General features: G+C 40.7%; 1 protein-coding gene across 5 annotated transcripts in view; it reads right to left on the reverse strand.

Annotated features, from left to right (window-relative positions):
• Positions 1 to 18,214, reverse strand: part of Ibtk (inhibitor of Bruton tyrosine kinase) — a 73,251-nt gene that overhangs the window by 40,175 nt on the left and 14,862 nt on the right. For 2 of the 5 annotated variants that reach the window (XR_015626659.1, XM_087562234.1), the window contains exons 5-13: positions 13,205 to 13,315; positions 11,691 to 11,861; positions 9,509 to 9,626; positions 9,241 to 9,421; positions 7,043 to 7,166; positions 4,845 to 5,022; positions 3,086 to 3,260; positions 1,540 to 2,142; positions 669 to 755 (exon numbers count right to left, since the gene is read on the reverse strand). Coding sequence is in view for 3 of the 5 variants with exons in the window: in XM_087562234.1 (XP_087418360.1) it covers positions 669 to 755; positions 1,540 to 2,142; positions 3,086 to 3,260; positions 4,845 to 5,022; positions 7,043 to 7,166; positions 9,241 to 9,421; positions 9,509 to 9,626; positions 11,691 to 11,861; positions 13,205 to 13,315 (1,748 nt within the window). In the remaining 2 variants the exon portion in view is untranslated. 5 annotated transcript variants of the gene reach the window in all.

An 18,214-nucleotide genomic window follows, 5' to 3' on the forward strand; every position in this document is an offset into this window, starting at 1 on the left:
TCAGCTTTAATCTTATCAAATGCTGGCAAGAATAGGAACATGGATCTGCATGTACCTTGTCCAAGAAAACAGCAATAGCCCAATCATTTTTAAACCTATATTGAAAAGGATACTGAATATAAACTTTAAAACCTTCTGCTTGGTTTTCTTTTTTTATTGCAGGCAAGGTATTAGTGACATCAGAAGCATACTCGAAACTCTTCAATTCTCTTATTTGAACATGCCAAGTAAGCCGCAAAAAAATGTCAGTTTCTCCTTCCCCAAAACTTACCACCTCTGAAGTATCTAAGACAATATTTTAACAACGTATATAGAGTATTTATTCTTGGAAAAGTAAGCAAACCCCTCATCCCCGAGATGAAAATACCCAATCTGATAGGGGAGGAGGTGAAAAAACACAATCTGATAGGGGAGGAAGTCCGCATAAACTCCCACTTATAAGACTCATAAGTAAAGAAAAGGAACAGTTCAAATCCCTCTCTTTATCTGAATAAAACAGAAAGAAGGACTTCTTTCAATCACTTAAGCAGTGAGTGCTCTTTGCTCAATGACTCCCCTCTCGGGTGTTAGGTGTCTTCTCCTTTCTCATGAGGGCCGAGAAGAGCTCGACTTCCAGCTTGGGAACCAAAACTCTAGCTATGCAAAGCTGATCCTCATTTACTACTTACCATTTTTTCTGACTTAGCTTCAGTTTATTACCAGTTTTCTTCGCAATAACATTAATTTTTTCATTTTCATATCTGACTCCATCTAACCTATCAAGGAAAAATACAAATTAACAAAAGGTGAATACAGTCCTCTCCTAAGACCAACACGCAACAAAATCTAACAGATTTATTACAGTTAAACACAGTTATGTCATCTCCTAGAAAGTAATAAGAAACCTCATTCCAAGCCATAATAAATCAGTTTTAATTAGAATTTAAAATATGCCTAATACCCTTTCTGAGAAGCCACAAATGAAAGCTGTAACAGTCTTCTTTACTTTCCAACAGGAGTCACTGCACACCCCCTTCCTGCTGCTCCAAGCCATGACAGGTTAGACTAGCACAAGCAGCTTCACGTGGCACTCTTGTAAGGGAAAGGAACCATCAATACTGATTTGTGGTGACGGGCTGTGAGACACGGTATATAACTCCATGCAAGCCTTTATCAACAACACAGGCACTTTCCACACTGAGAGCCTGAGGTCCACAGAAACCTGCCCTGGCCAGGGTGAGCAACAAGGCAGACAGTGCGCAGGTCTGAGACCAGAGAGCTTTCCAGCCAGCACACAACAGGACCTGCCACTCTTCCACTACAGACTCCCCGCACAGCACTGGAGCCCAGCAGCCACCCTTCTGTTCTTTCATCTAAATAAGGAGTCTCTGAGTGATAACTGCCAGAAAACAGCAGTGAGGGAAAGGTGCGCAGCCATGTACTGCTACCCCAGAGGCAAAGGGAAGCTGGAGACAGGAGAGTGAAAGGAAACACAAGCAACCATGCTTCAAAGGAGGTCTGAAAGAGGCAAGCTGGGGAGCACAGGATGAGGAACTGTACCTGCTACTCAAATTACTGAGGCCAAACTTCTTTGCGACATTTTGCAACATCTTTACAGGATCATCTTCCCCAACACCCTTTCCCTTCTTAGAAGACTTGGGTTTGCTCTTCTGCCTTTCACTAAGTGTGTGAGCCTGGTTGCTTCTGTACACCTCAAATGCTGACTTCTGCTTATCATCCACATGGCAATTCACAGCATGCAGACGAGACTCTGGGGAGCCCTTAGAGTCTTCTGACTTTTTGTTCATGATCATTCTTGGTTTGAAGCCATGCGTTAAGAAGTCACAGGTATCTGTATACATGAACTGTAAGAGGTATTCGAATAAGTCAGGATGAACTTTCTCCACCACAAAGAGATGGCACCCTGCAGCATCTTCGTCTTTCCGGTAAACATCTGTCAGTTCTAAAAGAGTGCCATCTGAAAGGAACAACTTCTGGAAGAAGTCAGAGCGCACTGCCAGAACGTATTTATGTGCAGGGAAGAGTCTATTGCCAACTTGAAAGGTCACGTCATGGAAGCTGTCCATTTCATCTGTCTCCCTCAGGAGCTTGCCAAATTCTTCAAAAAAGGAGGATGAAGACACAACTGGAATTTCATAAAGGCTAGAAATGAAGCAAAGATAATTACTACTATGATGAAAACAAGAAAATGGATCCCAAACTGATTCTCTTGAAAAGAAATGGTTGACTTAAATTGAACTTAGAAACATTCAATTCTGGCATTTGGTATAATACAAGAATATCAACCCCAAAATGTTAAATATTCTATCAATCTTTCTACTCATGTCTGCATAAGGTTAAACAACTGAAAACAATAAAAACAAGAAAAGTTCCCAGGTTTTTCCTTTCTCACATAACTTATGTGAGAGAAAATAACAGAAACTAAGCAAATAAAACTAAAAGGCATAGTTACTCATGCAAGTGAATATATATATATATATGATCAGTCTACAACCCTGAGTGCTGTATGCCCTCCCTATCACTATCAAGGGAAGTGATTAATGCCCTTACTCTGCCTCAGACTGGGAGGTTTCCCAGCTTATGACACATTCAGTGCTAAATTGGGGACCTGGGCAAACCACAATGGATGGATGGTCACCCAACATCTAGGTCTTCCTCCCTCTTCAACAATGCCACTGGTGCTGCTCTTCTCTTTCTCCTAGTATACTTAGAACACATGACCATACACATGACCTCTTTCTTGTCAATTATCATATTCAAAAGTCAGAAACTTTTACACACTACCTCAGAAGTATTTATAGTACATTCTTTAAAACCTGAGACCTCAAGTATAGCATGGACTAAAGACAGATCCTATGTGGGCATACACATTTGTCTTCAATGTTTTCAAAATCAGGTATAAACTAAGGGGAAGACACACTCTCCCCACTGATTGCTCTTGTACCATATCCATTTGCTGACGGTCTCTACAGATCTTGATAACAGCTCCTCAATTAAATATGCATCAGGAGCTACTGAAAAGAACAAAAAAAATGGTCTAATGATTATTCCTTCTAAAAACATAATATATTAAAGACAATTATACCTTGTTTTAGGGTCTGACTGTAGGATTGCAAAGTTGCACCCACTTGGATCTGTGCTGACACTAACAGCTCTATGGGCAAAAGGAAGTTTCTCAAGTCGAATTCTTTCATACACACTATTTGTATCAGAGACACAAGACACATCTGATGAGGAATGATGTAGGTTTGGTAAAATGTCTGCTAAAAAGAAAATAAACGAACTATCATTAATCAAGGCTGCAATGAAATTAGAGTAACTAGAATAGAAAAATGATGTGAAAATATAAAAGTATCTTTCATACACATGAAGTTCTTCTAAAGAATTTAGAACCTCTCCATCTTCAACATAGCATTGCGATCTGTGTAATTACACAGAGAATTTCCAGAATTAGCCATAATTTCTTCTCCCAACAAATACACCTTCCACACTGCAGCCGAAGTTAACTTTCAGACGGGCATGCCTACCTATACTAATTCTGTATGAACCTCTGTGTCACTACACATTCCCTCCATTCTCTTGCAAGCACTGAGCAAATACCCAAATGACCACACTGTGCCACTACTGTGAGTCAGGACAAAATGTCCCCATCCTTAAGAAGAGTATTGAGAACATGCAATAAAAGTATGACTAATAACTAGTCAGATCCAGTCTATAAAAACAAAGTAGGAAATGTTTCCATGTAGACATGGCACCTATAACAATTATTCTGGCAACAGTAGAATTTTAAATGAGAAAATAAACACAAAGACTATTACTTTAAGTAAACAGAAATAATAAAAAATGGTATAGATTGGGACTAATACAATCAATCAGGAGAGGGGAAAAGGAATGATTAAAAAAAAATTAAGATGGGGCTTAGCAGTTAAGAGCACTGGTTGCTCTTCCAGAGATCCTGAGTTCAATTCCCAGGAACCACATGGTGGCTCACAACCATCTATAATGGTATCAAATATCCTGTTCTGGTATGTTTGAAGATAGTGACAGTGTACTCATATACATAAATTAAGTTAATAAATATTTTTTAGTAAATTAAGAGAGGAGTAACATGACGTGGTACCTGCTAAATGTAAGGGAAGGGGACGGGGTCTCACAGATAGCTAGTCACCAGGACAGAAAAGCATGAGATCATGGACTCTGTGTCAGACCACTAAGAGAATGATGCAAAAACTCTGAAGATTTGCAAGTCTTCTTACAAGACAGACCCACACTCTGGCTACACTCTCAAAGGCAGTCTATTCCAGGTTCCTGGACGTCACCATGTTTCCTCTAACTCTCAGCTATTCCCATCCCCTGCTCTTAAGAAACTCATGAGTACTTATATTAGTTATCTGTCTCAGGGAACGCTACATAAAAGGTATCTCTTGGCTCTATAAGCTGTCAATCCCATATTTTTACACCTTGCAGGTTACAGACTTGAGTCATCTATAAAAAGATAAAACACAACAAATCAATATAATGTAAAACTCCCCATTTCATGCTTTATAATTTTGAAGCGTTTCTAACAATGAGCAGTCATAAATGCTCTTAAGATACTCTAAGCATATAACAAGTGACTCAGTGACTCGAGAGGACATAATGAAAGACCACAATGCCAAAGAATATATTAAATGCTAATGACAGAGAGGGACACTCATGCCCTGTGCCATGTGTGACCTTACAGTCTGTGGCAAACAGGCGCTGAACTAACCACACAGACAAATACACAGCTTAGAGGTCAGCAGAGCGGTACCCAACACATCGAAGGCTGACTAGGGTACTTAAGTGCAGTCATACTAACTGACCTTTCTTTTCAGAATTCTTTCTTTTGTCTTCAAACCATTTCCCTTTAAATCCTTCCCCATCCTGTGTGACAAACAGAATTTCATTTCTATTTAAAGCGATATCGGAGATTGAGACCTGGCGAGGATAGGCCCATCTGCACTGCTTCAGAGAACTGCTGAGCGATCTCCAGCAAAATACCTGTGAGGAAACCAGAGCACAGCACAACATAAAGCACACAGCATCAGATCAGTTCAGTGACAAGCACATCTGAACTAAAAACAGCATTGTCAGACTAAAAGCTTTAGCTTGTGTGTTTCCATGGTTACTCTTCCCCAGCAATGAGAGAGACCACAAAAATCAAGACGATGTTAGACTACACTTTTTAGGAAATAGATTATGCCACATCACATGTTAAAATGTGTTTCAATGACACTCCTGAAGGAGGTGCTGTTTCCCACATGACTTGTGTGGGGCAAACAGTCCTGTTGGAATAATGCAGCACACTAGAATGTTAGAGTCATGCTTTAATGTCAGATAATTACCAAACTCAACCTAACCCACTCTCAAGGAGAAAAGGAAGACATACTTAATTATCACTAAAAGAGGCTTAACTAAAGAAGTCACCGCAGTGTCAAGCTTCTCAGAGGTTCTGGGCACTGGAAAGGGAGTACTGCTAAGGTTCACAGAGGATGGAGAGGGAGGCTGCAGCTCCACCTGCAGCACCAATGCCTTTGCCTGGGCACCTGCCATGCTCTAAACGTAAAACTGCTCAGAGGTGCTGACTGGTTTAAAGACAGACTTCCTAGTCAGCCCAGGCTAGCCTGAGAGTGCCAGCCTCCTTGTCCTGTAAAAGGGATTAAAGGGCTGTTCCACCATACCCAGTTAAAACTGATGATTTCCAAAAGTATGGCTCCTCATAACCACTCTTTTTGTTTTTTAAAGGAAAGCACAAAATAGTACCTGCCAACGTCAGGCTCCCACTAGGAAAATAATGGCTACAGCTCATGCTTAGGAACACACAGCAGGTGGAGCTGCAATTACATCTTCATGTGTCTGTCTATCTGTGAGGGGTGGGGCTGAAACAGGGCCTTCTGAGCAGCCCAAGAGGCACTGACTGTAGCAGCAAGTACAGCCTCAGCCTCCAGCTAGGACCACAGGAACGCACTGCTATGCAAAGGTCGTGGTGTTGCACAGGAGAGAAGGGACACTCTGTAACACTGGCAAATATGCCTGACCTGATTGCTCAGTTCCTAAGATGTCAGACCATGACTTATACCTCACAAGATAGTTGATATCATTGTTTTATAAGAAAACTGTTTTCGTAGCCACAGAGTGTAATTTTATCAGTGTTAGTAATATATAATACACAGTATTAAACTTAAATATACTTAAGCTTTACAATACCATTTAAATTTAAAAGATATCTATAATTTATAACATAATTTTGAGTCTGTATTAAGCATATCTTTATGTAAAAATATATTTTAGGCTGGTGAAATGGGTTCCCAGGTAAAGCTGCTTGCTTAGTCTGATGACCTGATCAATACTCAGGGCTTGCGTGGTACGAAGAGAGGAGCTCCCCTAACTCTTCCTTTGGCGTCCACATAAGTGCACCCCAGCATCTGCGTGTTGTGTATGTGTGCTTGTACGTGCATCTGCTCACAAAAACATAATTTGAAAATTAAGATATTTAACCCTAGCTTTATTAGAGAAAGGTATTGATACATTTGCACAAGAATAAAGATTATATTTAAGAGCTAAGATCTAGAAGCACACTGCTGTTTACAGGTGTAGTAGAATAAAGGGCATCGTAGTCTCTGCACACAGACACATACTGTATATACACTTACAGAAAACCAAAACTGGGACAATCCTTGCAATTATGGCCAAATCTGTAATACATCCTCTATTTACTGTTAAGAGAAATAATTGACATTTTCTACTATCTTTCAATGCTGTTGATCAATATTCAGTTTACATACCAAATACTTCAAACTTCTTGTTTTCATCTGATGAACAAATGAACCTTTAGGCTGCAGTGGTGTGCACCACTGGGTTAGAGACAGTCCTGTGTGTCTCTGCAACCCTAGTTCTACAATAGGATGTCACAGAAGGGCAGGAGCACCAGTAGCAACCATCCAAAGCCAGGCACTACACTTCATATTACCATGGTCTATGTAAATCACAATACTAGTCTTTAACAGAAAACGCTACTCACTCTTCCAGCTCCATCCATAGCAAGGATGCATATTTTCTGACCCCCATTTTCTGTCAAGTGTTCAGGATCAACCTTGTATTCCATACAACCTCCAGAGACAAGAACCTTTTTCAAATTTAGTTGTCTGAGTGAAAAAGAAAAATCATAATTAACATTCTCTAAAGCACTTAATTTCATAGAAACGACCGTTGAAGCAGTGGTTGCTATGCTAGGGAAGACAGAAAGGTGCAATCTGCACTCACACAGTCCCTCCCCCCAGGCAGCTCTTCCTTCCTATGGCACGACTGTCCCCTCAAAGCCTCCACTCCATGAGTACCCAGACCCTGCTTGCTAAGTAAGATACATGTTCATTTAGAGTTTCGTGCTCTGGAATACTATCAGCTCCTAAATAGAACTGCATCTTAACAGAAAAAACTAAAATAAAATAGAAATGAGAACTGAATCTGGCCAGACCTAAGCAGGCACACATGCCATGAAAGTCACGGTCACTGCTAATCACTCAGCCCTTGGCCACACACTTGTCTGCCTCTGTCTGTCTGGACACTGGAGAGCCTGCCAACTGCTACTCTCCCACTGTCTTTCCTCTCAGTAAGTTTACTTGCTTTGAAAAAACAAGTTTTCAAAGTTACCGTTAGTACTTTCATCTCTATCAAAACAATGTCTTACTGAAAATTTGAAAGGAAGGCATATTTACACAATTTAATATGTTTAAAATGTTTTATAAATGCTGATTAAAACTACAACTTAACACTCCAAAAGTCAGCTCACACCTATTTAATTGATTCTAAGAAACACGTATGACCACATTTTCATGATTCTGAAACTAAAATGCAACCTACAATCAATGTCACTAGGGAAGATAGGATGTGGTAAGCTGACGTCTGGCGAACTCAGCTTAGAGTTAACAATGTGATGACATCACCATCTCGCCATCGCCTTCACACGGGCAAGAACAAGTCTGCTGCATCCACATTTACATCCCTAACTGCCTTGAAATTGAGGCAGTATTTCCACAGGTCACGTTACCTTTCCCCAGGGATCAGCTGTAGTTGTGCACTGTTATGTCCATGCTTGGACGACCTACTCTAATGAGATATAGTAAAACGGACACTGCACAAGGCTCTGAGACACCAGTGTGAAACAGTTTCCTACAGAGGTAATTACTGTGGAAAGACCTGAGACAACACACTGCTGCTGTCAATCAGACGCAAATCAATCAACTACCAGAAACACAAGATTACTTCCAAATTATTTTTAAACACCTATATTTTGTATCACTCTAAATAAAACCAGAGGTGAAGTCCTGAGTTTGTGTATAAGTACAAGGCAGAGAATTACAATTGGCATGTGTACCCATGCCTAAATTTGATTCTGTATTCTCTGGTATCCCAAGTACCAGCTAGTCTACTCCACGTTACTCCAGCATGCTCAACAACAGCCTACACTGGACAAGAGCAGCAGCACAGTGAGATGGAAAGAGTAAGGCTGGACAGAGCATTTATGGCAATGATCCTTTTTAATACATAGTATATAAGATATCAAAGCCTATTCCAGGGACTAAGCCCCTACCCAAAGACTATACATGGACTGACCCTGGACTCTGACCCCATAGGTAGCAATGAATATCCTAGTAAGAGCACCAGTGGAAGGGGAAGCCCTGGGTCCTGCTAAGACTGAACCCCCAGTGAACTAGACTATGGGGGGAGGGCGGCAATGGGGGGGGAGGATGGGGAGGGGAACACCCATACAGAAGGGGAAGGGGAGAGGTTAGGGGGATGTTGCTCCGGAAACCGGGAAAGGGAATAACAATCGAAATGTAAATAAGAAATATCCAAGTTAATAAAGATAGGGGGGGGAAAAGGAAAAAAAAAAAGATATCAAACCCTATAGATGAAATAGTGATCATGTTATAAACCAAGAATGATGGTTAGCCTAGTTATGTGTACCAGATACATTATAAAGGAAACTAAACTCTACGGGACATATCTCAGTTAAATATGATTCAAAAATATTATGTTATAATATGCAAGCAAAACTTTGGATCCTTGTCCAAAACCAACATCATCAGAGAAAGCATTCTTAGTTTCCCTTCATTCCGTCTTCTCACAGAGCACAGCATGCAGCTGTCAGCTGGTAAGCAGCTAGAGCGCTGAATTCTTGTCTTAGAGTGACAGGCTCCTTCCCAGAAATGTACATACTTAGTTGCCATCTTCTTGCACTGATAGTCTGCAAGTAAGTAAATATCGCCTCGTGTGGTGACACAGACTGTGGCGCCATCGCTTGCAGCTACCAAAGACACGGCGATATCCTTATGGTGCAGGGCAGAGACTTGGCGAGGAGTGGTGACACACTTTTCTCCATTGGGGTCCAGTAAGTGACCTAAAAATGTACACAAACAAATGCCATTAAATGCCTATGCTAAGATCATACTGCAGTGTTTGGATATCACCATGAAAGATTTCTTACCCAACTGTCCACCATTCAGTCCCAGTGTGTAAACGGCTTCTCGAGTCCACAGCACTGTATGAAACCTGCCTGCTGCCACTCCAATGATCGTCCTTCCTTTCAGATATTTTGCCTGTATCTATTTAAATGACAAGTAAGACTGCAGTTGACTACGTATCTAAAATCTAGTGCAATTTTCTCTAAGGTACAAGTACACCCTCCTCATTGCTTCAGCCTTAGCAACTGCTAACACATTCATCACTCATGACAAGATTCAAATCCTCAGAACACAGTGATGTAGCCATTTTCGGTCATCAGCGTTAAAAACTAACCAAACTAATTCTGTATAAAACCCAAATTGTTAAAATTTTAGCAATAATAAGCAAATACAAAACAGCCATTCTAATATACATATATAGTAACTTTTAAATCTGAAATATCCACGGTCTCACAACAGTAGCAAGCTTGACATTCCAGCCCGAGGGCTTTCTTCCAGGAGGGAATGTCTGTGCATATCTGGACTCTACCCACCAGAGCAGCCATCAGCCTCACCATCCCACTCCTGCTTAAACTGTCTTCAAATACTGTCACGTGACCCCTGCCTGGAAAATCAAAGCTTTTTATCAACTCAGAATTCCAAGGTGCCCAGAACTCCACAAAACTAAATATCCACAAGTTGACAGTAAGTTAGAGAACAAAGATCTTTTTGAAATTATCCAACCAGACACTCCACACAAATCTCCTGGAGTAATACTACTGATCCATTAGCAGTCCAGAAGAGAGGAAGCCTTCCATACCTAACTAAAAAGGTCAATTCAATCATAATTTTAGAATCAGAGGACTAAGCTAAAAAGGAATTTAACATAGAAGACTTAAAGTGTGGTGCACTGCGAATATCAGTCTTAGGTGATGAGTCTAATTACACATTAATTTGGAGAACTCTGCATTAATTAGAGTATTTCCATGGACAAGGTTTCTGTATTTGGGGAATGGGCACCTTCTGATGGTGGTCATGTGCTGGAACGGTGGACCTTGAACCACATACCCTCAGCTAAGCAAGCATGTGTGACGACATCTGAGTAGACACATTAAAGAAGCAAAGGCTTTTGTAGTGCTTTGCTTGCATAGGTATATGTTATACTGATTGATTTAAAAAAAATAATCATTTAGGTTTCAAACTAAAAAATTCCAGAGTTGAGGGTAGTAAACTTAGGTACTAAAAATATTGTCTAGCTTGTAAGAATCTTGACTTCAACCCTAGAACCAAAAAAAGAAAAACAAAATGAAAACTCAAACCAGGCTCATCTCTGTATCTAATACTACGGCTAAATCTACAGCAGGTGAAATGGGTCACGGGCTAAGAGCTCATTTAGTTTGTGTGGAGACTGTCGCTGTGAGTTCAGTTCATAGGGCCATGTCAGGCTGTTCACAGCCACCTATGACTCTAGGTCTAGCCGACTCTTCTGACGTCCAAAGTACCTGCCCTCTGGTGCACACACACAGAGACACACACATGCAGACATAATTTTTTTTAAATCTTCAAAAAACTTAACTCTGTGGTAATTTAGTAAGTAATCCCCCAAACGCCCAACGTCCAATGTGCTTTTATTTTTAACTTCGAATGAATGCAAATTTGTACTGTAATTTTCTCATGGAAAAAGAAAAAAGTGGGAACCATAGGAAGCCCTGAGAGAGGGAGACCCTTAGCTAAGTGCACCTTTGACGTGGGCACAGACATGCAGAGGGAGACTAACTCCTCACCCCCAAGGAGTGGCACAGACTTACCTGACCGAGACGCCCGAGTATGTGTGTGCACAGATCAGCAACTGCAGCTTCCTCCCCCTCCCAGACTTACAGCCTGAGACTCTAGCCTACAAAACCTCCTACCAAGACCAGCTAAGCCTTTCCCTTTGCTGCACCTAACAAACGTGCAGAGGCTCTGGGATGCTGGTGGAGTAGGTTACCCTCATCCGAGTAAGCAGGTGACCACTTGATTCAAGCTTTCCTACACACAACTGTATGTCCTTTCTTCATTCTCACTGCTGCCAGCCACGGTCTGGGGCCCAAGCAAGCCACATGGGTCAGATCAAAAAAGTATGTGTCACTGAAGATGAAGTTAACTAAGTAATTACTCCAAAAGTTACGACTTTTATCCATGTTTTATAGCAAACAAACACTTAACTGGTTACAAACAGAAGCTTACCTGTCTGGGTACATTACAACTGGAAGGTGGAGGAATAATTCCTAGTTGGTGGAACGTGTTGAGACCAAATGTATAAACACATCCATCTTCAGTTAACACAACAGTGTGATCCTTGGCAGCTGCCACCTGGGAACAACTGTGACCAGACAGTCCTTCCACAAGCCTGGGGACCTAGGGAACAAAGTCAACTTCATTAGAATACAATTGTCTGTAGGAACCATTTATAAAAATGCACATAGAATCTCTGGCATTATATCCAAAATGCTATGACTATACCTTCAAGAGTTTAAGTCTCCATCTTATCTAAGACCAGGTAAGCTAGTGAAATTATATTTGTGGCTTATGAGCAAAATAGATAAAAGACAGTAGTGAACTTCAATAAAGTAATTCGAGTTTTAAAACATTTTTAAAAATTCTCTTCTCTCTCTCTCTCTCTCATGTGTGTGTGTGTGTGTGTGTGTGTGTGTGTGTGTGTATCACATGGCACGTGTGTGCCTGTGGACCGCCTTTCTGTGACTCTGAGTGGTCGCTCTCATAATGCCGGGCGTAGCAGCGCCTGCTTAGGGGTCCTGTGAGACTCAAGTGCTTCAAGCCTGTGTCGCATCCCAAATGTAGATTTAGAAGGCAAGAACAGGGAAAAAGGAGCCCCCATTATTTGATATTTTAGGGAAGAGAGACATGAATACAGACTCCCCTGAAGGAAGAAGCAAACGAACATTATCCTGTTTCTCTGGAGCCACCTGCCCTAGGCTCAAAGCTCCCCTTAGTCACCTACTAGCTATTTGATTTCAATCAAGTTTTAACTTTTTACCTCATTTCCCTTATCTGAGACCAAAGCAGTCAATAAATGGTCCCTGCGCTCGCAGGACCACTGTGAGACATACTAAAAGTAACAGCAGTATACCAAATCCTCAAGCAGTGAAGGTTATTAACGAGCTAGCTTTCTCTTAATAAATGATAAACACGCTAGACGTCTTCTCATTAAAAAAAAAAAAAAAAAAAAGCAAATCAACCTTTGCCTGGTATATAATAAACTAGATTCCTTCCAATTACCACTAAGTTTTAGTAACATAAAAACTCACATTCTAATTATATATAAGATATTGCTCATTTTTTAGAGCACATATATTTTAACAAAGTAGTTTAAGGAAATAAGCTACTATTTCAGAGAAAAGGTTTTATATTTAATCGGACCTTTAATTTCAACTCTATAATTTATATATACACATATAGATAAGTTTATGTATGTATATAAATGTGTATGTATATATACACATATACACACATGCACATACTGTATATATATTTCCTGACTCAATATTTCCTGTAGGTCAGATATCTGAGATACTTTCACTGTATATCTAAGTCTTTAATTTGTATGCTATATAATAGGAAACAGATTTCTTAAAACTATTGTTAATTTTGTAGATTATGTTGGCCTCACAGTTGGAACTAAGTGACGTTTCTAATTCATCATGGCTTTACTAACATCTACTATGGAACAACTCAATTACCAAACATGTCTGCTCATCTCCATGGCCTAACCGTCCTCCACGACCATGGCCACAGGTGTAAACCTGCCCTTGCTGGGACAGAAACACTGAATGAAATTTGCAAAGCACCACCTAAGGAAAAGCAGAATTACGTTATTAAAACAGTCTGGAGAAAAATCCTTTTATTTTATTCTTTAAAGTAGAATATTGTTAATTGTATAATTTATAGTGTGCTCACTATACTATTCTCTTTATGAGTGTTCTAAAATAAGAACTATAAATGCCTCACTTTATATAATATCTGTGTATAAACATCCACATGGGAGGTGAACATAAAAAGCAGCCAAGTACGAGATTAAACATTAAGTGTAAGCTTGCAGGCCTCAATGACAAAACGTAATTGTCCTTTGTTGTCCAATTTAATGATGTTATCAAACAACAAGAATTGAGCAGAGTGCAAAATGGAGAACAAAGATTATCATATAGAATCTATGCTATTAATAAAACAGAAACATGGAAAGAGTATTTTTAGACAGCAGTCATTTGACTGATGCACAGTTGGGGAGAACTATGTCCTTTTTTGATCTCTGTTTTTATCAAATATAGCTTCAATATCATTAGAAAGCCTTAAAGAATTTTATGCGTTTTCAAGTCTTTCTCTTTCCAACTTCCTTTCTCAGGTCCCAAGGCTCCACCAGCTGCTGACACACTTAGCACTCAGAGCCTCTAGGAGCAAGCGTGTGGGAGGGCAGACTGTACCATTAGAAAGTAGAAAGAGTAAGTTCACAGGAGTTTCAAGCATCCTGTGCTTACAGGCTAGCCCACAGGCCACATTTGCTGCCCTCACTGTAGCACTACATGACTCTACCTTACTACTCTCCAACTCCTTCCTTCTCAAGTTACACACACGTGAAAAAGAAAGAAAGAAAGCCTAGAATCCTTCTCCAGGAAGTCATAATCCTTTGGAAAATAAGAAAATTATAAGGTAAGCTACATAAACCCATGAACACTCAGGCATCTATAAACACAACATGTCGGTCCAAAAAGAGCAACATAAAATACTCATTTAGCTGTACTACAAATTCCACAAGTAAAAGAAAATCTAAATCTAATCCCAAGGTTTTAAACTTAAAATATATATATAAAAAATTATTCTATGAGTCAAAGCAAATATATGTGGTTCAATTACATATTATTATTCCATTCCTAGATAATCCATGATAGCAGAACCTTTCATTTTTGTATTTTTAATCAATCAGACCTGGCTTTTCCCTTTAGTTCTCTAGAACATATAATGGCCTTATCTCTGCCCCATGACATTCAGTTCATTTGGTATCACACTGCAGTCAGCTCTTGTTCCAGTGGCTTAACTGTGCTCAGCAGGGAGCCATCCAGCTTCTTCTTCCCAGACTGAAGCTTAGAATACGCTCCTGTCCACAGAGCTTGTCTATCTCATAAACCTCTTTGATCCTCGATTGCTTCACGGAAACTATGTCCCCTCATTAGTGAAGTTTTTGGTTTTTAATGTATTGTTCTAAACTTCATAGCATCAAGTAGAGTAGAATCAGTTTTTTATACTGCACATACAATAGGACCATTAGATAGACTCATACTCTAGGTCCCTCCCTTAAGGGTCCCATTATTTCCTAACTGCTTGCCAAAGTTCCCTACTCAAGCCACAAAATCTAACTCTACCACAAAAAACCTCAGAAAAGGAAAAATATTTTTCCAATACTCTAAATCAGTAGTTTTCAACCTATGGGTCTCAACCACTTCACGGTCCCATGTCAGATATCCTGAATAACACATATTTAAACTATGATTCATAACAGTAGCAAAATTACAGTTACAAAGTAGCAACAAAATAATTTTATGGCTGGGGATCACCACAACATGAGGAACTATATTAAAGGGTCACAGCATCAGGAAGGTGGAAAAGCATTGTCCTAAACGGTCAGTCAGCAACAGCTGCGGATGGATTACCATTTTGTGCTCTTCAACAGGAAACTGAGGAGGGATGGCCGGCCCCATATGGAACCCTGGAGGAACAACTCAAGTTAATGTGTCCTCAGCACTGCTTGCGTGGGGACTATGCAGTGTACACTTTCCTTCCACTCCTGCTCTGTCGGCTCATCTCCCTCACGTTTACTATCGACTCTGACACCAGGCTCAGGATTTCCACCCTTTCATTATTGTAAGTTTCTTCAGGTTTAAAGAGAGCTTTCTTTAGGACACCGACATATCATTCTTAAATTCATTAGTCTCTTCCCACTCCTATAAAAGCTCTGATTCCTGGCCTTTCAAAATTAAACATTCTCTATAATTAACTTTTTTCATTAAAAAAAAGAAAAACTTGCTAGTTATGACCCATCATATCATGACTTTCAAATTAAAAAGAGTGTAGTCTCTGTGCTATTACACTGAGGCTTAATATAGTGTTCACATCATTTACCATCTACTTTTATTTATTTATTTTTTAGTTAAATAGGATGGCATTAACAATTACACCAGAAGAAACATCAAAACCAGAACTGTCACAGGCAAGCTGAGCTTGCACGGTAAGTTTAAAAACTGAGAGTTCCATCTTCAAATATGGGCTAAGGGTCTGTAATGACCTTTGGCTCCTATTTTGGGTCAAGCAGACACACACACACACACACACACACACACACACACACACACACACACAAACACACACACACACACACACGGACTCACTCACTGAGAAAGTAAATGAAATTATGGAATAGAAAAGACCTCACATTCTAAGTTACTGAGAGTGGTTTTCCCAAGGATGAATCAGCTAAACTATTTAGTTTAATACAATATAAAAACTAGTAAGAACAAAGATAAAAAGTGAATACCAGCACGGGAAAGAGCAGCACTAAGGAATCAAGTTAGACACTGAGGTCACTATCCACAGGAGAGCTAGAAAGAGGCCTGGCAGGAGCATGGCAGTCCCCCAAAGGATCTTGTATAAAAGACTTGGTCCTCAGGTTGGTGTCACAGGACGGTGGTAGAAACTTAACAGGGGAGGCTAGTAAGAAGTGAAAGATCATTAGGGGAATGCCCTCCCCAGTCTTTCCTTCATACTTGCCCTTGGCTGGCTGCTGTTAGGTGAGCAGTGTTCTTTACCACTGTCTCGGACAGGCTATGCTAGTTCACCAGGGCCAAACCACAGAGCCAACTAAACATGGACTCCACAACTCTGATCCAAATAAATCCTTCCTCCTTGCAATAAATCCCAGGCTTTTTTTAATAGTACAGAAAGATTAACATAGCTCATAAGTCAAAGATGAACTTACATGATGTGAACTGTAAATATCTTAGCATTAAAATGAGGACAGAGTAAGTAGCAAAAATAAACTTCAACTTGTAAAATTTAAATACTTTTCAAGACTGCGTAGTGTAAAATGAAAACGAAACTGAAGAACAGAGTAACATTAAAAACAGTAACACACAGAGAGCACAGAGAGCAGCAGTAACACACACAGAACACCAGAGAGCTACAGTAACACACACAGAACACCAGAGAGCTACAGTAACACACACAGAACACCAGAGAGCTACAGTAACACACACAGAACACCAGAGAGCAGCAGTAACACACACATAGAACACCAGAGAGCTACAGTAACACACACAGAACACCAGAGAGCAGCAGTAACACACACACAGAACACCAGAGAGCTACAGTAACACACACAGAACACCAGAGAGCAGCAGTAACACACACATAGAACACCAGAGAGCTACAGTAACACACACAGAACACCAGAGAGCAGCAGTAACACACACAGAACACCAGAGAGCAGCAGTAACACACACATAGAACACCAGAGAGCTACAGTAACACACACAGAACACCAGAGAGCAGCAATAACACACACATAGAACACCAGAGAGCTACAGTAACACACACAGAACACCAGAGAGCAGCAGTAACACACACATAGAACACCAGAGAGCTACAGTAACACACACAGAACACCAGAGAGCAGCAGTAACACACACATAGAACACCAGAGAGCTACAGTAACACACACAGAACACCAGAGAGCAGCAGTAACACACACATAGAACACCAGAGAGCTACAGTAACACACACAGAACACCAGAGAGCAGCAGTAACACACACATAGAACACCAGAGAGCTACAGTAACACACACAGAACACCAGAGAGCAGCAGTAACACACACATAGAACACCAGAGAGCTACAGTAACACACACAGAACACCAGAGAGCAGCAGTAACACACACATAGAACACCAGAGAGCAGCAGTAACACACACATAGAATACCAGAGAGCAGCAGTAACACACACAGAACACCAGAGAGCAGCAGTAACACACACATAGAACACCAGAGAGCAGCAGTAACACACACAGAACACCAGAGAGCAGCAGTAACACACACATAGAACACCAGAGAGCAGCAGTAACACACACAGAACACCAGAGAGCAGCAGTAACACACACATAGAATACCAGAGAGCAGCAGTAACACACACAGAACACCAGAGAGCAGCAGTAACACACACATAGAATACCAGAGAGCAGCAGTAACACACACAGAACACCAGAGAGCAACAGTAACACACACAGAACACCAGAGAGCAGCAGTAACACACACATAGAACACCAGAGAGCTACAGTAACACACACAGAACACCAGAGAGCAACAGTAAAACACAGAGAGCACCAGAGAGCAGCAGTAACACACACATAGAATACCAGAGAGCAGCAGTAACACACACAGAACACCAGAGAGCAGCAGTAACACACACATAGAACACCAGAGAGCTACAGTAACACACACAGAACACCAGAGAGCAGCAGTAACACACACATAGAACACCAGAGAGCAGCAGTAACACACACATAGAATACCAGAGAGCAGCAGTAACACACACATAGAACACCAGAGAGCAGCAGTAACACACACATAGAACACCAGAGAGCAGCAGTAACACACACAGAACACCAGAGAGCAGCAGTAACACACACATAGAATACCAGAGAGCAGCAGT

This window comes from Rattus norvegicus, chromosome 8, assembly GCF_021556685.1.
Source record: "Rattus norvegicus strain SHRSP/BbbUtx chromosome 8, alternate assembly SHRSP_T2T, whole genome shotgun sequence".
Lineage (NCBI taxonomy): Eukaryota > Metazoa > Chordata > Mammalia > Rodentia > Muridae > Rattus > Rattus norvegicus.